General features: G+C 54.3%; 1 protein-coding gene across 5 annotated transcripts in view; it reads right to left on the bottom strand.

Annotated features, from left to right (window-relative positions):
- Ptpre (protein tyrosine phosphatase receptor type E) overlaps positions 1-27,536 on the bottom strand; it is a 118,532-nt gene that overhangs the window by 29,265 nt on the left and 61,731 nt on the right. For 4 of the 5 annotated variants that reach the window (XM_070011415.1, XM_070011409.1, XM_070011411.1 and 1 more), the window contains exon 3: positions 4,006-4,124. In XM_070011415.1, coding sequence (XP_069867516.1) covers positions 4,006-4,117 — 112 coding nt within the window. In that variant the 5' untranslated portion in view covers positions 4,118-4,124. Of the gene's footprint in view, positions 1-4,005; positions 4,125-24,425; positions 24,493-27,536 lie in introns of those variants that run through there. The other variant, XM_070011413.1, reaches the window with a different exon arrangement.

Raw genomic sequence — 27,536 nt, 5'->3', positions numbered from 1 at the left:
TCCTCCAACACCAGCCCGGCCCCTGGAGGATGCTCGAGCCCCCCAAGGACTCCAACGCCCTGTGATTCCCCACTCGCACCCCAGCCTCCCCCAGTCATGTGTGTTCCAAAGGCCTCGATCCCCAGCCGTACTCTGGTCCCTCTCTGCCACCCAACCCGATCCCTGGAGGGCCAAGCGTGCGGGAGGAAGTGACGGGTCCCAGGTCCCACTGTTCCACGCCCTGCCTGCTGCCCCTGGCCTGCAGCCACCTGTGGTGGAGGTCAGAAGACACATGTCAGGAGGACTACTGGCTCATTTTGTTTCCTGAGTGAGGGAAATGGTCTCCTGTAGCTCTGGCACCCTGGAGTGACTCGCTGCCAACACGCCAAGAACACAGGACACCGCAGAGGTCCCCTGGGCGCTATCAGCCTCAGGCGCTGTCCGCACCTCTCCCCCAGGCCCCGCCGGCCTCTCTTGCTTGTGCGATGGTGGCTGCTGCCCAGCCTAGGGAGGCCCCGGAAGACGCTGCTGCAGCGTCCTTTCACATTCCGTTCTGTTCTGGGTGCCAAGGTCACACGTCCGAGCCTAAAGGTCACAGCCACATCCACGGCAGTGTTGTGAAAGGATCGTTTTCTCTTCAGATGAAGTAGAAAGTGGAGGTGTGTCATGTTGCTGGCGGCCCCAGTGCCGCTTCTGGACCCGGCCTGACCTGCTTCGTGGCCTGCACATCCTCACAAGTTTCTAGGTTCCCCGAATGGCCAGGTGACTCATGCCGGTGAGGAAAGTCAGGCCTGCAGGTTGAAGCTCTCCACTGCGGGGCCCTCGGGCCTGGGCGCGGGGGCAGCCAGCTCGCTTGCCCGGCCCTGCTACTCCTTGTCCTCAGGGCTGAGGGTGTCCAGGACTCAGGACACCACAGCTGCGGGCAGAGGCTCACGTGCAGAGCACAGCTTGTGGGCCGCAGCCATGGCCTTTCTTTCTTGTGGGTTTTCTTTGGGTGTCAGTGGTGTGAGGCAGACGCAGGGCCCTGGAGCTGCTCTCCAAGCAGGGAAAACCTCTTAGAATCACTGCTGTGTTCAGGACTTTCACCCAGGAACTCAGGTGAAGCCCTTGGGCTGGAGCTTTTAAACTCCTGACTCGGCTTGGACAACACCAACTTCCAGTTTTTGTTTTTGTTTTTTTCTAGCAAGTTTTTTGTTGTTGTTGTTGAAAGATGATTGGTTTTTGTCTTCTCTAAGCTTTACAAGGACCAAGCATGATGATTAATTTTATGTGTCAACTTGCCTGGACTATGGCTGCCCAAGTATTTTGTCTAACATTCTGACTGTGGCTGGGAGGTTTTTTTTTTTCTTTTGTATGAAATTAAGTTTGAATTCATGAACTGAATAAAACAGATGGTCTGTCTCCTGATTGGGTGGGCCCTGCCCAATCAGGCAAAGGTCTGAGCAGAACAAAAAGCTGACCTGCCTGGTAGGAGGGGGCTCTCCAGATGGACACTCTGTTCACTCTGATGTTTGAGTTTTCCTGGCTCCACTGCCATCTACCAGCTTGGGGATCAAACTGTGGTGTGTCACTGTGCAATGATTTTGGCCTTGCCAGACTCCATTACTGCACAAGCTACTTTCCAATAAAGATATATATGTGTGTGTGTGTGTGTGTGTGTGTGTGTGTGTGTGTGTGTGTGTGTGTGTGTGTGTGTGTGTGTGTGTGTGTGTGTGTGTATCTCATAATAATATTCATAAAATTTTAATTCCTTGAAATAAACATATTCTTATGTATTTCTATTTGTGTCTTCTAGGTGCCCTTCCCGGAAGTCCCATGACTTGTCACCCTTCTAGTTGTGGGGTGGAGCAGTATGTGGGGAGAGGCAGGAGGGAAAGGGATCAACCTTGGTGCTGGCAGGCTCTTCCTGATGAGTCCACCAGGAGGCGCTGCAGCCACAGGGTGGCCATAAAGTTGGGGGGTGGGGGTGGAGTGGAGTTACATGTAGGTGCTGCCCAGGGAACCCAAGGGCACTCCATGGGGACCCTGAGCTGGCCCGTCCGCGCCCTCCACACAGATGCATGGTCCACGGTAAGGTCCATGAGGAGTCTGGGAGTCAGTGCTCCTGGCTGCCAGTGACTGACCGATGACAGCCCTGGGGTGACGAGGGGCAGGCCAGCCCTGCTACAAGGCTGCGTATGTAACACTCACCGCACTGTGCAGCAGGGGTACCGGTAGAGCACCCCACACAGCACCCGGGGGTGCAGTCAGGCCATTCCCCAAGGCAGCTCAGCCCACAAGGGGTGCAGATGGAATCTGAACGAGGGCAGTACCGTGCTCTTCACCCTCCTCCTCCTCCTCCTCCTCCTCCTCCTCCTCCTCCTCCTCCTCCTCCTCCTCCTTTCAACTTCAAGTAGCACTGATTCACTTGATTGGAGTAAGTTTCCATATCAGAACATGCATCCATTTTAAGCTAATGATGTTAAGTAAATTCAAGCATTGTGCAACTCTCACCAAAACCATTTCCTCGCACTCTAAACACACTCCTGCTATCGCTCCCGTCCCCATCCCCGTCCCCCAGGCCACCAGGCCACCGAACACCTCCTATCAGTGCAACCCTGTCCCCGTGGTCCCACAGATTGCCCCCCGAGAGCCAGTGCACTCTGCCCTTCCTCCCCTTTTACTTTTACGCTATAGAAAGGTGAAGGAAAACACCCCACCCATGTTTCTACCCTAACTTTTTCATGAAGATGGCTCACTGCGGCCTGTGGGCCTCCCCACTTCCTGGCCCTCCCAGCTCACACCCCAGCACTCTGGAGATGACTGCCAACACCTCGAAAAGATAAAGCTTACCATTGCCAGTGTCTTAGTTCGAATAGTAACAACCTCTCATTCCCCCTGTGTCTCTGTCTCTGTCCCCCCCCCACGCACACACACACACACGTACACACACGCACACACACACGCACACACAGTATGCACACACACGCACACACGCACACATACACACACGCACATACGCACACACGCACGCACACACATACACACACACGCGCACACACGCATACACACGCGCACATGCACACACGCGTGCACACACACGTACACACACGCACATGCGCACACACGCACATGCACGCACACACGCGCGCACACACACATGCACACACATACGCACACACACACGCACACACGCACGCACACACGCACACGCACGCACACACACACGTGCACACACACGCACACGCACACACACACGCACACACACGCACGCACACACACGCACACACTGGGGTGTGAGCGCTGGAGAGGCACTCTACCACCGCGTCATGCCTTCAACTCTTTCTCCACGGGTTACTTTCGAGATGGCGGTCTCGCTTCCCCCCTTGCTGAGCCTCTAGACTAGAGTCCGCCCACTGGAGGCTGCCGCTGTAGTGGGTGACTGACCGCGTCATCACGCCCACCCAGCCTTTTCTGTTGAGATGGCCTCTCATGGGCTTTTCTGCCCCAGCCACTTTGAACCATGATCTTCTTGTTCTCAGCCTCATAAGGATCTAGAATCACAGGTGTGAGCCACCAGCACCCAGCAACAATCATTTCCTTCATTTCCACGCTGAATTATCCCATGAGTGTTCACATTCACACCTGCTGCTCAGTGTCTGGCCTTGGCTGGAAGGAGGTTGCACACTGTCATTTTTTTGGTGTGTGTGTGGGGGGGGCATTAATTTGTTTAGCACACAGGGTCTCACTTTGTAGCCAGGCTGGTCAGGAACTTGAAATTCTCCTGCCTCAGCTTTCCAACGGCAGAGATTACAGGCATGAGCCACCAAGCCTAGCAATTTTTGGAGATATTTACCCCTTTTATTTTCTGGCCACTCACAAAGACTGCCGTGTGAACCAGCCTCGTTGAGACATGGAACCAGCACCTGCAGCGCGGTGAGAGTCAGCCTCACCTTCCTTCTCTTTTCTACTTCACCGTGTGAGGCCCCCGTTGCTGGGGAGGGGAGCAGCGGACGGGTGAGCTCAGGTGAGCGCGGAGGACCTTACCTGCTGTCGTGCTGGTCCAGTTGCTCTCCGCTGGGGTGGTCTCGTTGCTCTTGCCAGCCCTGGCGAGGGGCAAGCTAACACTTGCCAGCAGGAGCGGACAGAAGGGCTCCATGGCGGACCTGGAAGAGACAGGATGGCTCAGAGACCTTGCCCCCGCAGTCCCGGGCGGGTGTGTACGTGGGAGGTGGGGGTACACCGCCACTGACACAGGGCACAGGCAGCAAGCTAGGAAACCTGATGGCCGAGAACCATGCCTTGGACGTGGTGTTGAAGGATGCTCTCCTGGCCCGTGGTGCTAACACCAGGAGCGACACGCAGCAGGGTCCTGCTGATCCGCAGCCCCTCGGCAGCCACAGACAGTGACAGCCCGGCTCAGTGCCCGCGTGCACGTGCCCCGCCGACACGGGGGGGAACACACAGCCCTCTTTCCAGACCCCAATACAGCGTGAGGAGGCGCGACCCCCACGCAGCCCTTCCTTCCTCTGTGGTCTGCCCACCTAGAAAGCACATGTCCGCCTTCTTCTGCTCTGCTCTGTGCGCGTGAACCTGCTCCTGCTTCAGACTCCCGTGGGTCAAGCCGGGGCACAGGGCACCGGCAGCCCAGGGCTCTGTGCCCAGCCCATGGGCAGCGCTTTCCTGCAGGGGCCAGGCAAGAAGGGACTAATGGGCCAGGGCCTCAAACACTCACTCCTCAGGCTGACACCAGTGCCGGTACAAAGGAGGGCATTGGGACAAGCGTGAAAATCTCAGATTCTCTAAGTGAGCAGCGCCACCAAGGCAGAACTATTATGGGCACAAAGTAAAACTATCAGCCAAGTTGGGCACCGGTGGCCCATGCCTGTCATCCTGGCTACTCAGGAGGCTGAGATCTGAGGATCACGGTCCAAAGCCAGCCAGGGCACAAAAGTCTGTGAAACTATTATCTCCAAGGAACCACCAGAAAACCAGAACTGGTGCTGTGACTCAAGTGGTAGAGTGCTCACCTTGAGCCAAAGAGCTGAGGGACAGCGCCCCAGCTGCAGGACCCACAAAACAACAACAACAAAACAAAACAAAACAAAAACTATCAGCCAGAGCAGCCCAGCACTGCCGATGAGCTACGTCACATCTCTTCTTGTTTTATTTCCAAGCTACATATTATTTATTTGTTTGTTTATTTTAGTGTGGGGACGGGAGTTTGAATTCAGGGCTTGGGTTCCCTCACTTAGCTTTTTCGCTTGAGGCTGGTGCTCTACCATGTAAGTCGCACCTCTACTTCTGGGTTTTGATAGTTGGAGACAAGAGTCTGAAGGATTGGTCTGCCTGGGATGGCTTCATACTGGGAGTCTCAGGTCTCAGTCTCCCGAGCAGCTAGGATTGCAGCATGAGCCACGGGTGCCTAGCTAGAATTATTTTTACTTTATTTTTGAAAATTCTGTTTGATTTTTATAATCTGTGAATTTCAAACTCCTCTACGGTTACATCTTTTTGCTCATGTACAACATACAAACAGCACAGTGCGTGAATCTCGACTATGATCGATACACGTCTGCCTAGCTGTACATTCCATAATATGCTAGTGAGTCGTATATTCACAAACAGCTCTTGTATCCTGCATGAGCACCCACAGTGTGCCAGGCCCTTTACTGGGGCTTCCCAGAGGCCCAGGAGGGTAAGGGACTGGTCTAGACCCAGGCTGGAGGAGCTGTGTTTCACCCAGGACTGCGGGAGATACAAGTCCGAACCTCTGGGAAATGTGACCTGGGTCCCCGGGAAAGCGGTGTGCATCCTTCACATGTTGCCTTTCTTTAAACATAAAATTCCCTTTTGTTTATGCTGCCATGATACTTTCACACACTAGAGTTAATTACAGAGTTTGGGTGGGGAGGATGAATTGGCTTAAGAAAACTCCGGAGATCAGAAGTCCAGGTTGCAACATTTCCCCTCACCTCACGCATTAATTCGATAACCCTCCTCTCCAGATGCTCAGAGATGACAGAGGAGCCGACACCCTTGAGAAAGACAAGATTATTTCCTTCTACTTAACACCCAGGGAGGCAAGACTCACACAGAGCTGCACTTCCTCCATGTGTCCAGCAGAGGGAGTGATGCTTTGCAGACTCCAAAACCTGTCCCACCATCCGGAATCTTCCCTCTCCCATTCACATGCCCAGGCCCAGACACAAATTCCCTGAGGAGACCCCCCCACCCCCCCACCCCCGGCCCATTCCCAGTGGAGGTGCACGAGCTACCCGGTGAGCAGACACAAATCTACAAAGAAATCTGCTTGGAATAAGAGCTAAACCCACGCCGAATCGCAAGGATTTGTATCTGAACCACGTTCCTTGTGTGCCTGCCAAATGCCGAGCATGCGGTTCACAAACCGTGCCATCTCCAGATGTGAGCCGATCAAAATAGTTCATTCCTAGCAAAGCAGACTTTATTTTTACTCCCCTTGGAATTCACTCATCTATGCATTTGACTAGAAATCCATCTTTTTATTCTATTTAATGCTGTGTGTGTGTGTGTGTGTGTGTGTGTGTGTGCGCGCGCGCACACGCGCGCACACCAGTACTGGGGCTTGAACTCAGGGCTTCACAATCTAGCTTTGGCTATTTTTGCTCAAAGCTGGTACTCTACCATTTGAGCCACACCTCCACGTCCAGATTTTCGCTACTTAATTGAAGACATGGGTCTCGTGAAGTTGTCTGCCCAGGCTAGCTTTGAACCGTTATCCTCAGGTCTCAGCCTGCTGAGTAGCAACAATTACAGGCATGAGCTACAGGCTGCTGAGGCCTGGAAATGCAATGTGAAACCTCTGGGAGCAGCATCTGGGTCAGACCAGGGCCTGTCTGCGATCCCCCTCTCTGCGCTCCTCCTCTCTGTGCTCCTGTCCACACAGTCTCCCCAGCCACAGGAGGACAACCACCTCCATCTTCCTGTCCGTTGTCCCAGCTACTCTGGATGAGTGGGGGTGGATCCTTACAGCACACACCCTCCTGGGTGCCGCTTCTCAGGTTCACCAGCCCGTGCACATCTGTCCCAGGCGTCCGGCAGAGCGGTGCTCCTGGGCCTTGTGACCCCCTCTATCCTCCAGTTGAAACCAGTGTGCCCGGACGACGGGCAGCTGGATGCTCTACCTGCACTTGGGGCTTCGCTTTACTGTGTGTTCTGCAGTACTGGCCGGCGAGGCTGATATCCGAGCCCTGGGCAGCCTCCGTCTGCAGGTGGATGGTAAGGAGAAGGCCGGTTCTCAGACATGGTGCTCAGTGACCCCAGCCAGCCTTTGGAGCGCTGCCTGCCCCCGCTCACCCCTCACGGCCTTTGCTGGCTCTAGCGTCCCTCTGGGGTGGAAAGGAGGCTCCCCGCTCCTGAGCCTCCTGCAGACACAAGAAACCCCGCCGGGGGCTTGACTCCCCACGGGATTCCTGTTTTCTGTGAACTTAGGACATTATTACGCATGAAGATGAAACACAAACTCAAGTAAATAACATTTCATGGTGAAGGCGGAATGAAATCTGGGCATTTCCAAACTCTGAGTGGATGAGGATTTAAGTGCTAGTAAGAGCAGTCGGTGCCTTTCAGAAGCCACAGCCCCGTGGGCTCCCTGGAGAGGACAAGGGGCCGAGGGTGGACCGGTCATCTCGGCGGCAGAGGCGGGAACTTATGGCTTTTGTGCAAAGGTAACACCTGTGTGTAAATGGAATCCACCAGAAGCCAACTTCAAGGGAGATCTCTGCGTGGTAAAAATGGACAAGATGAACAGATGGAGAAAAGGGATCCCAGGAGGGGTGTGGTGGCGTCCCAGGGCTGGCTGTAGCCACGGACAAGGCCGCCGGCCCCAGTGCTCTCCAGGGTCCAGGCAGGGCTAGGTGCGCTTTGAACAAGCACAGACACCACTGGAGCAGGCGTTCTGTGCCAAGCCACTGGGGCACAGGTGAGGATGTGTACCTGAAGGGTGGGAAGGGAGGGAAGGAGACCGGGAAAGAGGAGAGGAGGGAAGAAGGGAGGGGGAGAAAGAGGAAGTGGAGGGAGGAGAAGGGGGTAAGGGAGGGAGGAGGGGAGGGACAGGACCGTTTCACAGCTTTGTGCGGTCCTCTTTTCACCCCCTGAGAGAGGCAGGGGCGGCTCCTGCCCTCCAAGGGCAGAGGGCAGAGGCTTGGTGGCGGTGAACCACCTGTCCACACCTGGCTGTGGGGTGAGGGGCACCATCGGCCTGGGCAGCATGAGGCCCCCTAGAGGTCCATGCTGCCGCAGGCCGGAGCAGGCCGTGGGGCCGCATGCTGCGTATGTGTCCTACCTAGCGAGGCTGGGTCCACTTAGGGTTTCCTGAGATCCACAGCAGAACTCTCAGGGCAGGAAGTGGGTTCTGTGAGAACTCTAGGAGGTGGTCCCTGCAGGGTGACAGTAGAAGTTAGCTGGGGAACAGGATTTGCCTCTCTCCCAATATACACAGGTGTTGGGTGTGCCCAGCGCTGTGGGGGTCCTTCCAGAAAGGCAGAATGCCCTGGGGAAGGGGAGCAGACAGGAGGCTGGGAAGAGTTTGGGGGCTCATTGGGGGAGAACAAATTTCCTGAGAAACCACAGGGGCTGGAGCCCCAGCCACCGCCAGCTCCAGTCCCAGCGGGCAGTGCAGCCTTCCGCCCGCCCATCTGTCCAGAGGCTCAGTGGAGCCCTTGTTATTCCTGTACTGGACCGGCCATGCACTGGCTTTCCTCCAGCGCCTGGTGACAGCAGCCTGGACAGAAGAGCCCAGGCACTGCGTGCTCTCCCGGGACCTGGGGGCAGGACCTCTCCGCCATGCAGCGGGACACAATGCCGACAGAAAGCCCAGGCCTGTCATGGGGGCGCCTCGTGTGTAAGGGCGGGGCTGCCTCTGAATGCCCCCCAGGTCTGTGGACACACACACTGCTGAAGACCTCTGCGCCTCTCTGTGGGTTATACGTTGAACTTGGTTTCATCAAAGAACTGAAAGAGCAGTGTCCAGCGTGTGGATCCACACTAGTGGAGCCAAACAGCAGAGATGTAGTGAAAACTGCTTGTGTCTGTGGCCTAGCCTGTACCTGAGCTTAATATGAATATGATCAGTCAGCCAATCAAAACCAAGTGAAAAATGGACTTGTGCTGGTGCGGGGGCCATCTCAGGGCCCAGACAGGCTGAGATTCTTCCGATGGATGATGGAGGCCCTCCCGGCATGCAACCACGCCGCATCTCACACCATCCCATGGCGGCTGTGGAAGGGCGGTCCTGCCATCCACCGGACTCTGAATGCAGCTATGCGCTTCACCCACCCCACAGAACTCCATATCCAGTGCTCACACACATGTGGCATGCATACGCGCACACACATGCACACACCCAGACACACACAGCCTCTCCCTCCTGGCAAATCCTTCAAGAATCCAAGAACATACCCGGGGGGCCCTGTGCAGGGACCTGTCTGTCCTGACTTCCCCTCGGCCCTCATTCCGTGAGACAGGAGATCCTGGGGGCGGGACACATTGGGGTCCCCGCCCCTGCTACCCGCAGGCCAGGCTGGGTCCCTCCCTCGCACTCTCATCTGCTCCCACAGAGCTGTAGCGGTCACTGGCTCCGGGTGCTGGGCTGGTTGTGAAGAGGCTGAGGTCTTGGGGTGGAGATGAGCCCTCCCTCACGCCCCTTCCCACCTTGGCTCCAGGCCCCACCTCATGGAGGCCAGGGGCAGCCTCCGTGTAAAGGGTGGAGGCTGGGATGCTCCCCGAATAAGTGAAAAAGAGAGAATGAACGAATGAATGAGCAAACCACGCTGAAATCCAGAGACCGGCCAAGAACTGCAGAGGCGAACCTTCGCTGTGGCCAGCCTGGCCACCATAGAGTCCCACGGATGGAAGCCTAGGCCACGCCAGGGCCAGGGCAGGGCATGGAGCCCATGGATGGACTCAGGGCCAGGGCAGGGCATGGAGCCCAGGAACTGTGGCTTGTGAAGAGCCTTCCTGTGCTGGCATGAAACTACGCACACACATCCTCTTGTCCTCACAACCCAGGAAGCTGGCCGTGCTATCACCCCTCACCTGGGGAAACTGAGGCTCAGAGGGGCTATGACAGAGCTCAGACTCTAGCCCAGACCTGTGGACTCCCTGGGGCTGGTGGGGCCAGGGAACAAGGGAAGACCCCTGCCCCGAGGTTTAGGTCCTGGGAAAAGTCCTGGAATTTATTGTGCTGTTCCAAGCCCACTAAAAACAGTGTGTGTGTGTGTGTGTGTGTGTGTGTGTGTGTGTGAGAGAGAGAGAGAGAGAGAGAGAGAGAGAGAGAGAGAGAGAGAGGTGTGCGTGTGTGAGAGAGAGTGTGTGTGTATGAGTATGTGTGTGTGTATGTGTGTGTGTAGGGGTTATGGGAAGGTCAGAGTGGGGCTGGGACATGTGTGTGTGTGAGAGTGTGTGTATATGAGTGTGTGTGTGGGGGGGAGGTTATGGGAAGGTCAGAGTGGGGCCGGGACATGGGAGAGCCCAGGGCCCAGCAACGCCATGGGCTGAGAAGCTCCCCTGTTCCCATGCCTTGGTTTGCAGCCTCCCTCCTCTCCAGAGAGGCTTTGTCTGGGGGTCCCGGGCAGGGCCCAGCTTCTGGTCTTAGCAGAGAAGCGTGGGGACCCTCCTCACAGACTCGGTCGCCTCCGGCTGCTCCGGCACGGCCGTTGCTGAGGGACAGCCGGGGCCTCCCGCTCTGTCCGCTCTGTCCGCTTGTAGGACCAGCAGGAGGCGAGGACAGCCTCACGCCACAGGAGCCCAGGGCTTGGTCCCTGCGGCCTGATTTGATTGGACTGCAGGATGCAGGATGACACAGAGCTGCAAGGAGACAGTGGTAGGCTTGCTTTACCACGGGAAGCCACTGGGGAGGAGCCATTGGCCCATCTACCTGCGGCTGGGCTGGGCTGGGCTGGGCTGGGCTGGGCTGGGCTGGGCTGGGCTGGGTTGGGCTGGGCTGGGTTGGGTTGGGCTGGGCTGGGTTGGGCTGGGCTGGGCTGGGCTGGGCTGGGCTGGGCTGGGCTGGGCTGGGGGATGGGGGGGGAGCAAGGTGGTGAGCAAGCACGAAGCTGCTCATGCACGGGGCGGGGGGGGGGGGGGGGGCTGTGTTCTCATCTAGGATCCCAGGGCCTAACAAATCACTCTCACGTCCCTCACCCTCAAATCCTGACCACTTCCAGGACAGTCCCTCATGTGCTTTCTGGAAATTTCCACTCCCAGTCTGGGGCAGGCGGGCTGTGAAAGGCCGGGGCTGGGTTGGCATGTGTGCCTTCTTGTCCCTTCCCCCCTCCCCCTTCCCCCCATGTCCCCTCCTCAGATCTGATTTCTGCCTCCGGAGCGGCTTCGCTGAGCCGCTCCGGGTTTCCTGGCACGGGTCTGACGGCACGCGTTCTCTTCCACCGGAACCTTCACCTCGACAGGTGCCCAGGCTCCCCAGCTGCTCGTTCCTTTCCCACCGCTGCCCAGGCTGCCCCGTGCCCCAAAGGTGCGCCCCATTCTCCTGTGTAAGCACTTGGGTCATTTGCAAGTGCTTTGCTCTTATACAGAAAGCTGAACCCGAGATGGTGCCTGGATGCTTTCACCAGTTTGCAAATATTTAAAGGCACGGCATGTCCACATGAAAAGCGGGAGCTGGGGCTTCTCCGGGGAAGACCAGATGTAGCCAGTGTTCCCACCCCACCCCACTCCCGCTGTGTCCCCCGCCCCCTCCACTTCCCCCCACCCCACGGGTGGGGCTTCCGGCAGCTCCGAGGACCTGTCCACTCTCCCGACGGCACCTGCTCACGACCCCAACGGGCCCCTTGGTGCTGGGGTCGGGACAGAGAGGACGCGATTCCAAGTGAAACCCTCGTGCGCCAGTCTCCCCCCCACGCAGTTGCGGGAGGATTTTAATTTGGTTTGGTTTTCCTTACGATGCCACACATACACAGATTTTAATCTTCTTTTATTAAAAATAAATCCTGCCTCCTGACACGGGTCCCTGGGGTAAATAGCTAATTAGGGCAGAAGCTTGGCCTAGCCCAACAGGGCTGAGTTGGTGTCTCTCAAAAAGGAATCAACTTCAAAGAATTGCCTCCATCATCTGAGAAATGTTAATCGGGCCAAACAGCGTGCATGAATTATTTATCCCCGCTCCTCTGGTTATTTGGGAGAAAATTTGACCCCAAAAATTGTAGCTAAGGAAAAAAAAAAAGGGAAGCTGTGTCAACCCTCCTTAGAGACCTGACCACATGGGCACATACTGCCCCTTGTGGCCGACGGAGGCATGGCCCGGGCTGCCTAAGCCCCACCATTCACTATGCATGCACTGTGCTAACAGAACGCACCCCAGACCTTGCTCACCCATCCGTGGTTCCCAGAGCAGCCTCCTCTCCACACAGCCTGACTGCTTCTGGACGAGGATGCAAATGAGGATCCCAGGGCCACTGCATGCCCCAAAGATGACCCAGTTCACCATCCCAGGCCACCTGGAAGGAAGAATCAGGAGTCTACACTAGAGCCACATCACTGCCCAGAGAATCATGGCCACTTGAGCCAGATCACACATCTGTAGAACAGAAAAGGCAGGATTTAGGTCTAGTTTAAGTGAGACTTTGGTAACTTCCTTCCTTCCTTCCTTCCTTCCACAACTTACTGACATCTACGGTGTCCAAGGGAGGACAAAATAAATGAGTTCTGCCTTTAGGGACCTCCCCTCAACACACATGGTCAGTTTAGGGTGCTAGGATGAAACACCTTAGACTGGTTGGCATAGAGAAGCAACAGGAATCTCTCAGCATGAAGGGTTGGAAGTTCAAGATGAAGGTGCCAGCAGATTGAGTGTCTAGGGAGGAATTGCTTCCCGGTTCATGTTAATTGCTGACAAGCTCCTTTCTACCACTGGCCCTCAGTGATACACAAAATAGGACTTGTAACTCTGGTACTGGAGGCTCACACCTGTAATCCTTGCTACTCAGGAGGCTGAGATCTGGAGGATCACTATTGGAAGCCAGCTTTGGCAGAACTGTCCACAAGACTGCAAATTAACTGGCAAAAAGCCAAGTGGAGGCATGGCTCAAAAGGTAGAATGCTAGCCCTGAGGAAGCAGGCAGAAAGAATATAAAGGGTTCTTGATCTGTGGGTGCTGTTCAATGTTGTTCAGTGCTCAACATTTGTTTAGCAATAGAAGTGCCTGGCCTTCATCAGCACCAAAACACAAACCAACAACAACAAAATCCCCCAAACAAACAAACAAATAAGGAAAAACAGGAGTTTCCCTCCATTTCTAGATTTTCCTAACCGGTTTCTTAGGAGCAAGCCTACCCACTATTTGGACATACAGATTGAGATGTGCCAGACAACTCTATTTCATCTTGAGGGAAAGTTTTCTCCTTGCCACTCCAGACCCGGCCCTCTGATGACTCGTATTTGGCACGGTCACACTTTCCATATTAGACTTCCAGGGATACATTTTGCTTTATTGCTTCGCCAGGAACTACCATCAAGACCATACAATTATGGGAAATTATAACCACAACACAGCAGCACAGCGAAATGCTAGCCTATCCTTTGGGAATATTAATAAATAGGCCCTTTCCTCTTTAATAGAAAATCCACACCAATTTCACAAAGTGCTTGGCTCTCACACTGGGAAACATTGTGGCACGCATGAATTTTTAAAGAAAATGCTGATTGTAGTGTGGCCGGGAGCTAGTCATTGAGATTTGTATTTGCTTGGATTTGTTTGTTCGTTCAGTCAACAGGTGTTCACTGAGCGTCCCCTGCCCGCGGAGCGGAGAAGGAGGCCTGGCTTCATGGAACAGGCTAGACAGACACACGACCTGGGGGGGGGGTGCTCTGCTCTGACTGGGGGGCGACACGGGGGATCAAGGCAGGGTGGCCACCCTGAGTCACCTCCATTCTCAAATCAGCACGGACGCCCTGGGTTCTGGAGACCTCGTGCCCACCCCCGCCCTGGCGATGCTTCCAGAAACAGGGAAGAATACCGCTTCCTCACCTCCGGAGTTGTGGAAACACCGAGGGGCACCTGAGTGGAGGGGTCAGCTGACCTGTGCCCCCCGAGCCAGGGCGGGGAAGGGGATACCTGCAGTTACTTGGCACAGCCGGCGTGGAAGGCAACGCTGGAGGTCACCCTGTGGCGGTGCTGGCCTGCTCTCACAGGCCCAGGACGAGGAAAGCTTTGGTCGGTTATTTAGGAAACATCTGTGCCCTCAGCGAGGTTGCTCTGGCAACTCACTGGGGGGGGGGGGAGGGGAAGGAGGGAGGGAGGGGGGAGGAGGGGCGCCCGAGGCAGCCAGCACACTCCCAGGAGTGAGAGACAAAAGACAGGTGGACCAGGTGTACAGCTGGGCTCTCCCGGTCCCCTGGAAAGCTGCCTGCCCCTCGGGGGGCCCTGTCCATCCTGTGACGGGGAGGGGCACCACACCTTCAGTTGGGGTGAGGATGCTCTGCATGAAGACTGCAATGGCCTCGAGCCTTGTGCCCGGGCCCCCCTCCACCCCCGCATGTCTGAGCAGCCCCTCGGGGCTGGGCTCCACCTGTGGTACTTGTCTGGGGTGCCAGGAAGTGAGGGGGGGGAGGGATCAGACAGACAATAGCAAAGGGGAGACAGGTGAGGAAGCACAGGTGGGCAGGGTGGCCACAGAAGAAAGCTGAATAATAACAGCTTTATCACTTTCCATCTTCTGGGCTCAGCTGTGCACCTGGAATTTGGAGCTTCAGGGATGGGGGAAGGTGGGGGGGCTGTTTCCACACAGAACTCAGGCTTGATGTCAGTGATGACCAGCAGGTGGCGCTGCCAGGACACCATGGAAATGTCCAGGACCGTGGGTCGGGGCCAGAACCCTCCAATTCCCCTTTGCTCTCCAACCAGAACCGCCCAGAAACCTGGGTTCTGATCCTCCGCTCCCCCAAACAACAACGGCTCCAATGTCAGGGCCAATACTTGCCCTCCAGTCCTTCCTTCTCTACTGAAGCACTGTAAGACGCGTCTGAAATCTCCCAAGTCACGGAGGAGCCTCGGTTCCTGGGTCCTGCTCCACCTACAACTGCGGTTTCTGGGGGTCCACTCACCCTCGCTCCTCCAGGAAGCTCCACAGCCCAGAGGAAGGACCTGGGCCGCAGCACGAGAAGGAAGTTATCTGTCAAAGAGCACGCCAGGCCCAGGAAGCTGGTGTGCTTCCCACAACATCGATTCCTTCAAGCATATTAAAATTAATTATCCTGGAGACTATGACTCAAAGATCGTGCGCCCCGAGGTTGGTGCTGAGGGCAAGGTGGCAGCATGCCGTGCCAGAGACGCCCGCCTTTCACTGCCTGCTGCCTGTCAGATCAGGTCCCCGCTGTATAATAATCCAAGTTGTAGGAGCAAGGCTGGGGAGGGGAGAGGAGGGGAGGGGGCAGAAGGGGAGATAGGGGCCGGGAGGGCAGGTGGGGGGAAGGGAGAGCAAGCAGCACATCCCTCCGTGTGTGGGGTGGGGCTTGTGGCCCAGTGAGGTAATGTCATTCGTCATGTCTCGGGACTCGCACGCAGAGCTGGCAGGGGTGACACCTGGCCAGTGTGAGCGCGCGCATCTGCACATGCGGGCCACCACTGGTGTGAGCGCCTGAACCAGCTGTTCAGCGTGCAGGGAATGAAGAGGTGTCTCGGGCTGGAGGGAAAGTCCACCACGTTCACAACCACAGAGGGCCTCCCACCGGGCCACCCAGGACACAGGGACCGAAGGAACGCTCACGTGGATGATTGTCTCCGCACGGTAGTGTGCTATGAACGGAGCGGCTGCAGGCTCCTGTTTGCCCTGGACGCTCTCAATTTGTGGCTGTGGCTGGGTGTAACCCACAACCGCATCCTCGGTTTCCCCACAGAGTGCCAGCGCATGGGAGGACAGTCCTGGCCCTCAGACTGGAACCCCGGAGTGGGAGGGACAGAGCATCTGCTGTCGTGGGGTGACACCTGTGTAAACCGTACAATGCGTTTAGCCACCTGCGCCTAGTCAGGACCCCGGGCGGCTCAGGAATCCTGTTTAAAACCCCCAGGTCGTTGGATTTCTCCACCATCTTTCCACCTGCAGCCGCTGCTCTGCTGCAGGGGACTGGAAAGGGCCAGGGACACGAGTTTGAGACAAGCCATTAGCTGAGTGGCCCTGGGCTGGCTCTGTCCCTGAGATAAACTGAGTAGAGCCGTGGTCTCCCTGCACCCCTGGGGACGTCCGGGACGTGAGAGGCTTTCTTCCATGCTGGCCGATACTGAGCCCTGGAGCAGGGATTTAGGCGCCCGCAGAACCGGCCACCACTCCTCACCCTCCCAGCTTGCTCACAAACCCAAGGAAGGGGCCCCGCCTTCTCGGGAAGAAGTGAGGATGAGCAACCTGCTTACCCTTTCTGGAGTGTACATGGTGCTCTGCAGTCTGCTCAGCTCCCAGGGCCACCCATGCACGAGGCCACACGATCGGCTTTGTTCCTCTTCCCATGCACTGGTGCCGTGAGCCAGAGGACACACAGACACAGTCCCATGGACACACACCCTGGGACTGGTGTGCCGAGACTGGGAAAACCCCGCGTGGACGCAGGGCATGGGAACTGTGCTGCCCGGCCTGCGCTGCACACAGCGGGGAGGCTGGAGTCCAGCCTCTTGTCCACCGAAGTCTCTCAGCAGCCCCCCTGCGACGGCTTACTTCGTAACATCAGCAGATGCAGGGCGCCCTCCACGGCCGGATCCACATCCTGCCCGCTCTGCATCTCCCCGCCCATCTGCTTTACAGGACACCGTGGATCAGAGAGGTTCAACAACCTACCCAAGGGGGCTCTGCTGGGAAATGACAGAGCTTGAATTCAAACTGAGTTGGAAAGTACTCAGACACAAGAACTCACATCTCTACAATCACGGCTCAGAGCATGAGGGTGCATCTCTACAATCACGGCTTAGGGTACAACTGTATCTCTACAATCATGGTTCAGATCACAACTGCATCTCTACAATGATGGCTTAGCCTGGGACTTCATCTCTACAATCACGGCTCAGCACGGACTATCTCTACAATCACGGCTCAGAGTGTGAGGCTGCATCTCTACAATCACGGCTCAGGGCACGAGGCTGCAGCACTGAAGACTCACCAGTGGAGTGTGGACGTGTGGGACTCTACTCAACACACGAACATTTCCTTCAAGGACACATATGCACACAGTTTGTCAAATGAAAACATTTACTTTGACTCCAGCCCTCACCCCGGACATTACCCCTTGATTATCCTGGCGCCAAACCAGTGTTAGCATTCTGCGGGTTTAGATTCTCAATCTTTGCCCTCAGAACTTCCTCCATCCTGGTTTACCTGGAAAGGTTGCTGCTTCCTTAAAATAGGCACTTATAAATATTTGTTCAGTGAATGAACCCCCCTGGCCCCCCCCAAAAAGCCACATTGAGCATTCTTTCTCTCTGGATCTACATCTCTCTAAACACATAGTAGCATTCCCACAAATATTTATCAACAAAGTACTGCACCCCACGAGGGAGAATTCCCCGCTCAGTGAAGAAAAGGAAGAGGAGAAACCTCAGTGTCGGCGAGGTCACAGCGTGACCAGAAGTCAGGTAACGGGAAGAGGGGAATCAAGCCCGAGCACACACATTGCACTGTACAATGTTTAGGTCAGGGGGGTGGCACGGATGCGGCCTGGGCAGGCCTCCTTCAGCACAGGATCCTGCATGAGGCACCCCTGTGGTAAGGAGACTGGGGTGCAGAGCGAACCCACAGCCAGCACTGCTGGTGAGAATCACCAGACCTTCGTGGTACTTGGCACAACCTGGGGGTACTACTCAGAACGGTCCCTCAGTGATCCTCGCGTGTGCATTTTTAGTCTTTCACTCGCCTAAAGGTCTGCCCATTTCTCTCCTGGTGTGAGCCAGGTCTGGCAGAGTAAAGCAGCGTGAAGCAGTGTGCATAAAACACAATCCTGCATTCACCCAATCTTCCAGCTCTGGTGGTGACGCTTTCCATACAGATGTTAAATCTTTCTTCACTTCACCTTGTTTGTTTTTTGTTTGTTTGTTTGTTTTTGCCAATCCTGGGACTTGAATTCAGGGCCTGGGCACTGTCCCTGAGCTTCTTTTGCTCAAGGCTAAAACTCTACCACTTGAGCCACAGCACCACTTCCAGCTTCTTCTGTTTATGTGGTACTGAGGAATCAAACTCAGGGCTTCATGCATACCAGGCAAGCACTTTACCACTGAGCCACTTTCCCTGCCCCTTCCCCTCATTTTAAGTTAGAATAATTAAGCAAGCTTGAAAAAGAAACACCATGAGCCTACTGAGTGCTACTTATCTCAGAGAGGCAGAAGACTAACCAGTGCTTTTTGAAGTTAATCAGCCAGAAGTTGGTAAAGTATAAAGTTCTTGTGCCTGATCAAATCCTTGCATCGATGCTTCTATAAACTCTGCGGAAGAGTGTGAAGAGGCGGAAAGAGCACAGAGGACGGGAGGGCAGAGGACCTCGAGGCCCAGTGCATGGCCTGCTGCAGCCAGGCTCTGCCCCACCCAGACCAGAGCAGGAGGCATCACAGGGCGCTGCTCAGAAAGCCCGCTCCACAGGACGGACAGATGTGTTTGCAGATCATCGATCGGTAGGGATTTAGCATCAGCGCTCTGACGGCTCCACAACAAGCAGACGGACAACCCAGTTGAAAAACGGGCAGAGACTTGTACTTGGTCCCAAGTACAAGAAAAGCTCCTCAGCATCATCAGTGCTAGAGTGAGGAAGCTCCGGCCACGGCGCCCTGTGCCTTCGCCCTTCTGGGATGGGTACAGCTTGGAGGACTCGGAGGAGACGCAGGGTGCACGGGACGTGAGGAAGCAGAGCCCTGGTGCATCGCTGGTGAGAGCCGAGGGCCTGAGAGCCCTGGGGGAGAAGCACGGGCAGATTCCATGCAGCACAGGTGTTCATACAGACAACACAACCTCATAGATGAGTATTTCACAGAAGCCCCAAAGAGAAAGGGCCTAGAGGTCTGTCTGCTGGCGGATGACTGACACTGGGCTGGCCGGCAGCCGGAGAGGAGAGGAGAGGGAGGGGGGAGGAGAGGAGAGGGGATAGGAGTGGAGGGGAGGGGATGAGAGGAAATGGGAGGGGAGGAGAGGGAAGGGGAGGGGATGGGAGTGGAGGAGAGGAGAAGGGGGAGGGGAATGGAGGGGATGGAGGGGAGGAGAGGAGAGGAGAGGGAATGGAAGGGGAGGGGAGGGGAGGTGATGGAGGGGAGGAGAGGAGAGGAAGGAGGAGGGGAGGGGAGGGGAGAGGAGGAGAGGAAGGGGGAGGGGAGGGGAGGGGAGGGGAGAGGAGAGGAGGAGAGGAAGGGGGAGGGGAGGGGAATGGAGGGGAGAGGAGGAGAGGAGAGGAGAGGGGAAGGGAGGAGAGGAGAAGAGGGGGGAGGAGAGGAGAGGACAGGGGAGGGGAGGGAAGGGGGAAGGGAGGTGAAGAGAGATAGACCTTGCTTGCACAGAGGAATTGTCCGGATGGAAAGAGAACCTTTCTTCACCATTGCTAAGTGAAGGCCAGGCGCTCTCATTTGCTTAACATGTGCAGAGTGTGAAAACAGGAGTGGCAGGATGCTGCTTGGTGGGGGTGAGGACGGGGGGGGGGCGGGAGGAGGGAGGAGGTGATGGTGATGTAGGGGTCCAGGGCTTGCTGCTGGAGCCAGGCAGAGCGGGAGGCTGCACGCAAGTGGACTAGATACTGCTCACTGTGCGCTGCAGATGGCTGGTTTTATGTGATGCTACGCATTTGCAGTGTTATGCTACTTGCCTATTATATTTTATATTTAATGTGCATATTTTTGTGTGTGCCAGTCCTGGAGCTTGAACTCAGGGACTGGGCGCTGTCCCTTTGCTTTTCTGCACAAGGCGAGCGCTCTACCACTTGAGCCACGGCTCTACTCCCAGATTTCTGGTGTTTAGTTGGAGATAAGAGTCACAGGGACTTTCCTGCCCAGGCTGGCTTTGAACCATGACCCTTAGATCTCAGCCTCCTGAGTAGCTAGGATATCAGGAGTGAGCCATGGCTCCTGACTATAATGTTAACCTTTCGACAAGTCATGCTAAGAATCAGCACTGCTAAGGTTTACATATATTTTGTCCCTGGAACCTACACAGGAATTGAAACCCCCAAACCATCAGTTAAAGAGGGTAGTGCGTTTAACTGTGGTATTTAGAGTAGGGCGTATGGAAAAAGATTACACTAGACCTGATCATTAGGTGACGCACCTCTGGGGGCTCTGTGAGCACAAGGAACGATACCACCTAGAGGGACGTGCACATACGTGCACCCACTCATCGTGATGTGATAAGTTCCACTCTGGGCTCCTCACCAGAGCCCGGACCACCATGCTCAGATTACCTCCAAAGTAAAACCCTTTGTTTATAACGTAGCCTGCTTCGGGCATTTCCTCACAGTCACGGAAAGCTACCTAATAAAAACACACGTCTTTCTGCCTCTGCAGGAAAGGCATGCCCAGCCCAGGATCCAAGCATCTCACGGATGGCAATGTTTACAGAAATGACGGGTGACAACAGCTGTGTCCCTGTGCCATCTCCTCAGTGCCGAACGTCACCAATTCCCTGAATTCCTCCTCGGTACTGTGACCCTCGTTCTACAGCTGAGGACACAGAGGCACAGAGACCCGGAGCCCTTCCTGGACCACCACGGTGATAAGCAAATGACACAGCTTCCTCTCTGTGGACCAGGCAGAAGCCGAGGGGTGGGGCAGGCGTGGGTCTGGGAATGCGGACATGGACCAGAGATTCCTGCCCCAGCCCCTTCCTGGTTCCTAAGGGACCCCTCAGCTCCCGATGCAGAATTTGTCTTCCTTTGCATCGATCCTCTCCTTGATTAAATATGAATCCTCCATTTGCAAGCCCTGTTGTGCTAAATTACATGGTGAGATGTATTGTAAATTGCACTCATTATTAGAACTTACACGACATTTGTACTAATTAAGTCGGGCTCGTTCCTGTGGCTCTAATTTTAAAACATTGGCAGGGTTCCAGCTTCCCCTCCTCACGGGAGCGGCCACCGCGGGGGCTGGGAAACGCACTTTGCATCTTCCAGACATTCAAACTTTATTTCACCTTAAAAACGGCTTGCTAATATTATTGTGCTGCCCTCCTCTTTCCTTTTTGTTTTACACTATTATCAGAACAAATGGAATACAGGTTTAAAATAGCAGTTGTAAAGCAAAGCATCTACAGTTTGCAGTGCTCATATTTTTCATTTCATTAGAAAATGGAGTTTAAAAAAAAAACTTCCCCAAAGAACGAAAACATAACTGCTATCGTGTAATTAGGAGACCACAAAGGAAGAAACACCTGCCAGCTGCTGGTGGTTCATACCTCAGGATCCTCACCATTGATGAGATTGAGATCCAAGGATCCAGATTCAGGCCAGCCTGGGCAGACAAATCCATGAGATTCTTATCACCAATTAAAAGCCCAAAGTGGAGCTATGGCTTAAGTAGTAGAGTCCCAGCAGCAAGAGCACAAGGCCCCGGAGTTCAAGCCCCATCCCGGACCAGCCCAGAGCAGCGTTCCTTCCTCCCCCAACAAACCTGAGCACAGGGAACATCCTCACCTCCTTAGGGGCCCAGGAGAAATATGAGGATCAGAGGACAAGCCAGGATCAGAACCTGGCGTCCGACCCCAAGCCCTCCTCACCTCTCAATCGTTGAAGTGAAGTGGATGAGGGAGGAGAGCCCCAAACCATCATTCATAAGACACACAACTGCCAAACAGGTTGACGATGCCTGCTTCGTCCCCCAGTCTTCATCCACCCAGAGGTCCCTGCTGGAGCCCCTGTCCTGTGCCATGCCCAGTGCCAGGAGCAGGGCAGGCTGCAAGCAGAACAGGCCCCTAGAGCCCTGTGCATGATGGTTCGGCCATGGTGGGGTTTCCTTCCCAGCCAACACCTTCTCTGCACCTGCTTCCAGCTCAGAACCCCGCAGCAGACTTTCACACTCATTTTAGACTTTTTGCACACAGCACTGTCCTGCCTATGTGGTCTGCTGGACAGGTGGCCGTCAGAAACAGACCCTTGGCCCTCACCCGGTGTCTCTGAGAGCGCTTGCTGACCTGGAGAGGTCACGGCAGAAATAAAGCCTCGGGGAGCAGGGGCTGCCAGGCCAAGCCGCGCGTTCCGCTCCGTGGCAGCTCGGCCCTTCCCATCGCGGGCACGTCCGGATGCTCTGGATTTCACAGGGGACAGCTGACGCCGAGGCCACCCCGAGGGCTCTGGCTCTTCCTGGTCCCAGGCAGGGACCAGGTTATCCAGGCCTAGCTGCTCTGCAGCCTGCAAAATGCTGCTCAGGCCCCGTTTTGGTGACAGGGATGGAAGCTCATTTATGGGAACAGAAACCGGAAGCCAGGCGACAGGGGCAAGCCACCACAGCCCCGGAGATGCCCTTAAACCCTGGTGACCCCTGACTGCAGACACAGCAGGCTTCATTGCTTCTGTGCCTCCATACTTGATGAAGGCCTCAGGTGCCACAAGCCCCACATTTCTGCACCCCAGAAGGTCTTCAGTGTGGGGACACAGAGGGCCTGGGCCTTAGCTTGTCCTCGGTGAGGACATGTTCTCAAAGTCCCCCAGGCCCAGACAGTACTACTGAAAAGCCCCCACAGAAGTTATTTGGGGAGTGGAAGGATTTAAATCATCATTAAAAAGGGAGGAAAATCTTAGCAAGATGTCTAGATCTACCTTGTACAATGACTGGGGTAAAATGCCATGCAAAGGAGGTTCTAGCATTCTAGCAGCATCCACAGTCCAGCACACTGCAGATCAGGAGACCTGGCTGGAAGCAAATGTAAACACTAATGCTTCTAAAGAACTAACTTCCAGCTTTTGGAAGTGGCGCTGTGGCTCAAGTGATAGAGTCCTCGCCTTGAGTTGAGGAGCTGAGGGACAGCACCCAGGCTCAGAGTTCAAGCCTTACTACCGCCAAAAAAAGAAAAAGAAAAAAGAAAAGAAAAAGAAAGAACTTCCAGCTTTCATAATAATATCACTCACTTTTTACTCTGTGTGTTGTTCTACACACAGGACACACACACACACACACACACACACACACACACACACACACACACACACACACAACCAGATTTTGCTATAACACTGGGCTGGGATACTAACTGATCAGAAGATAACAATATTCCTTTCCCATGATAAACCATGCACAATTTGTTGTTTCCCCAACCCCCAGTAACAAGTATTGAAACTAAGCAAATATGGAAGAGAACTGTGGCTAGAGGCTCACACCTACTACTCTAGCTACTCAGGAAACTGAGTTCTGAGGGAATAGAGAATCAAAGCCAGCAGAGAAAATTCTATAAGACTCCATCTCCAAATTAACCAGCAAAGAGCCAGGCTAGAGACATGGCTCAAGCGGCAGAGCCAACTGAGAAATCAAGCATGTGGCCCTGATACTAGCAAAAAGAAAAAAAAAAAGTGTAGCACCCATTCAGGATGCTCAAATGCTCAGAGATTCTCCCATCATGCATCACTCCAGGCCCAGGACAGCAGCTTCCTGTCAAGGAGCACACAATATCACCCACAGAGACAGGACATATCTGAATACCGCTCAGCATTTCCAGGCAGTGAGCCCTGACCGAATTCTTGCAGTGCCGGGGGACAGCTCCTCTTTTGAAGGGAAAGCCAGAGCGTGGAAACCTCATCTACTTTGCAGGAAAAAGAACAGGGCTCCAGGATAAACTGACTCAAAGGAAGCACCACAGAGAAGGAAAGCTGATACTTAGTCCCGGCAGGAAGCCACTTCTCATCACCAGCATCAGAAACAACACAGGCAAGGTGTAGCCGGCTTACCCACAATGCAGCCATAGCTATTGAAAAACCATCTGCACAGTTTGCAGACACACAAGTCTCTCGAAGAACATATGCTCTCTGTTCAAGAGGATGGAGCCTTCAGCCATAAGCAGTTTGCTTTGAGGGGGGGTGGGGAGAGGAGAAAAGCAGGACAGCAGAAAAACCTTTCTTCCTCTAGATTTAGGGAAACATTTTGAACTAATTGTTAGCCAGCTTCATGTCAAGTATCTCCTAAAATGCCTTTGATGGGTGCATCGAAATTGAAAGATGCATATCCAAAATCTTAAGCCAGTCCTTCTTGCTCAAAGGGCATTGAGTTCTGTTTTAAGTGCAAGTAAAAAATATAATTATAAATTAAGCAGCAGAAGTCATGAACAGGCAGGGGCCACTTGTGCCTGTGAATAACCCGCCACGCCACATAAATGTTCTTGTATTTTACAGACAGGTAATGTGAACCGTAGCTGTGACGTCTAAGCTGTCAATGAGTGATATTAGATAGTAAGTTCAAAACTTTCTCATGATGTAAAGCAGCACGAGAGGATCACATCTCTCCATGCCACTGGCGTTGTTTGCCCATGGATACTTACCCAGCAGTCTCTAGTTTCTACACCCACAGCCTGCAGGGAGCACAATGAGCAGGTGCAGCCATCATCTTCCCCTGAAGCTCAGATTTAGCTCTCAAAGAAAAGACTCCGCTGACCCACACACATTCAACTACAACATGAAGAACACGGGGCGCGAGGAGGCCCTGGGTAGGTGGGCAGTGAAGCCTCTTCAAATATGACCCAGAGATTCTAACTGTAGGAAGTGCGCTGACACAGTGACTGTGGGTATAAAAGTACGGCGTGTCACACAGCAGACCACAGCACTCTGTCACCTTGCGTAACTGAAACTCTAAACCCTTCTTGGCCAGCAACTCTCCACTTCCTCTCCTCGGCTTAAAGAACAGTTCTATTTCAGGCATGAGGTGGCCTTGAAGTGATAACTTCTCTACTTGTAATGAAATCATTTCTTATTTTCCTCTATGGTACTATTTTTATTTTTATTTTTGTCCATTGTGGGGCTTGAACTCTGGGCCTGGGCACTGTCCCCGAGCTCTTCAGCTCAAGGTGAGTACTCTACCATTTGAGCCACAGTGCCACTTCTAGTTTTCTGGTGGTTCATTGGAGATAAGAGTCTCACAGACTTTCCTGCCCAGGTTGGCTTTGAGCCGTGATCCTCAGATCTCAACCTCCTGCGTAGCTAGGATTACAGACATGAGCCACTGGTTCCCAGCAAGCTATAGTACTTCTTAAAAGGAGAGGGAGAGAGAGAGGGAGGGAGGGAGGAGGGAAGGAGAGAGGAAGGAAAGGGGGGAGAGAGAGAGAGAAAGAGAGAGAGAAATGTGCTACCAAGTTTTGCTCTGTTATCTGAAAACCTGAATCTCTGGCTGCTGCCTGTCATAATAAAGTCTTGGCTCTCTTGGGATGGAGGCGAATATTTCCCACTGCAGCTTCTCGACTTCTGTTCCACGGGGAGAATCACATCTTAGGGAATCTCTGGCAACTTCCTTTCTTTCTTTTTTGGGTTGGTCCTGGCACATGAACTTAGGGGCCTGGGTACTGTCCCTTAGCTTTTTCACTCAAGGCTGGTACTCTACCACTTAAGCTATGCTCCACTTCTAGCCTTTTGCTAGTTGGAGATAAGAACCTCACTGACTTTCCTATGGGCTGGCTTCCAACCATGATTCTCAGGTCTCAGCCTCCTGAATATCAGCCGGGATTAAGGGGTGAGCACGCAAGTTTATAAAGAAAGTATGCTTCGGGTGACAGGGCACCATGCTGGAGCCACATGTGGGGCGTGCGGGGCCCCTTGCTGGGAGAGGGGCTTTGCTGTGCTGTTTGGTTTAGTTTTGCTTTTCAGGCAATTAATGTCCCTGTGCATGACGCAGGCTCTCACTTTAATGTGATTCTGACATCTTGTATGGCGTTTACTGAGTGCCAAGGAGTGTTAGATATTTGTAAACTCCATTTCACTTAATTCACCGATTTCTGCCTTTTATAAAGAAAAAAAAGACAGCAGTACAGGCCAACAGCGGTCCTAGAGGTTCATTCTGGGAGCCAGAGCCGGGAGCGAGGCCTGGGGTGGGAGCAGGCGTATAGATGGTACACTGGGCACCTGGCCATCAGCTTCCCAATTCCCTGCCGCGCTTTCCTCCACGGCTTCGGTGTACACCTTCGTCTCCTGTGACTCCATTTATTTTCGGGACTTTCGTTCTTCCCTGCGTCGTCTGTTGATAAGGAGTTTCTGGGCTGGGCCCTGCTCTCATTCCGGGGGGGGGGGGGGGGAAGGGAAAGTTCCCACTGGTTTCCATGGTGATGCTGCATGCCAGAGGACCCCTTGCTCCCCACAGTCACACCACACACTGAAATCAAGTCACTGGTTTCACAGGCTCAGGATTTTCAGCAAACACACCTTGGCCACCTAACCAGGCCTCACCTGAACTCTAAGCTTCATCTCCCAGTGGTCGGAACTGCGCCTGCTGGGGTGAATGCGCTGGGTACAGCGTCATCAGAGACGCTGATTTACCCTCCTTAATCCTAAGGAGGGAGTGTTAAGTGCTGTCAGAGACTTGAGAAACAGTTTCCAAAGAAGTACAGGAAACCAGCATGGAGGAGCTACGTATGTGCTTTCTGTTAGGAGATTCCCAGATCTGTAGGGTATTCTGGTGTTGCTTTGTTTTTTGGCCATATGTGCTTTTGAATGAATATTCTTGCTCCTGCCATTTGTGCATTTCACAGAACGTGGGCACGTGCTTACGTGAATCAAGTCTATAATTTTAAACGCTAGCTTAAAAACTAAGATTTGGGCCCTGCTTTTTTGGTCTCCTAAGCCTTGCCTTCCTGAGGGATAAATGATTGAAGGGCTGAGCTGGACTTGAACTCGGGGCCTTGGGTCCCCCGAGACTGGACCAGGAGCCAGAATGCTGCAGGGTCATGCCCAGGGGCAGCAGAGGGCCAGGGGACAGCGCTTTAGAATGGAGAGTTTCCCATTTCAGCACTGGACTCTTTAACTCCCCAGGGAGCTCGGATCCTAGGGAGGGGACATGGGTGGGAGGGGGGGCAGAGGGCCGCCCTAGGCTCTTTCCGAACCTGTTCTTTGAGCGCTGCCTCTCTGCTGTAGCAGCAATTAATCAACAGGGCAGCGATAACCTGCACAGGGGTTTAGATGCTGCTCTGTGGGAAACACAGGTGATTACTGAAGCTGAACTTCAAGGAAAACATTAAACCTAAGTTTAGCCAAATTCATTAAGTTCCCTTGAGTCTGAGTCATTTTGATGATGTGGTCTGGTCTCCTCCGCCCTCCCGACTATTTATTTCATGTTTGTTTTCTGTTTCTTCTTCATCCTCTCCTCTCCTCTTCTGTTCCCTCTTCTCCTTTACCCAGACCCTGCTGTGAAGACTTCCCTGCCTGCAACATAAGGTTTGTTGTTTCAGCAATATAAAAGCAACACTCCCCAGGCAGGGAAAAAACATTGCTGGGCCTCAGACTCGGAGGCCTGGAAGCAAATGGACACACTTCTTACAACACCCACTTGGAAAAAACATGGGGTTGTGCTATCTGCTGTAAGTCACAGTGGTCTGCATGAGTCAGGCCGGGTCTGGGCCTGCAGAGCCACAAAGCTCAAGGGTGGCCGCGCTGCGCCCCCGCTGAGCTGG

Source organism: Dipodomys merriami, unplaced genomic scaffold (assembly GCF_024711535.1).
Source record: "Dipodomys merriami isolate MVZ:Mamm:240054 unplaced genomic scaffold, mDipMer1.0.p SCAF_82, whole genome shotgun sequence".
NCBI lineage: Eukaryota > Metazoa > Chordata > Mammalia > Rodentia > Heteromyidae > Dipodomys > Dipodomys merriami.
This window is presented reverse-complemented; position numbering and strand designations above follow the sequence as displayed.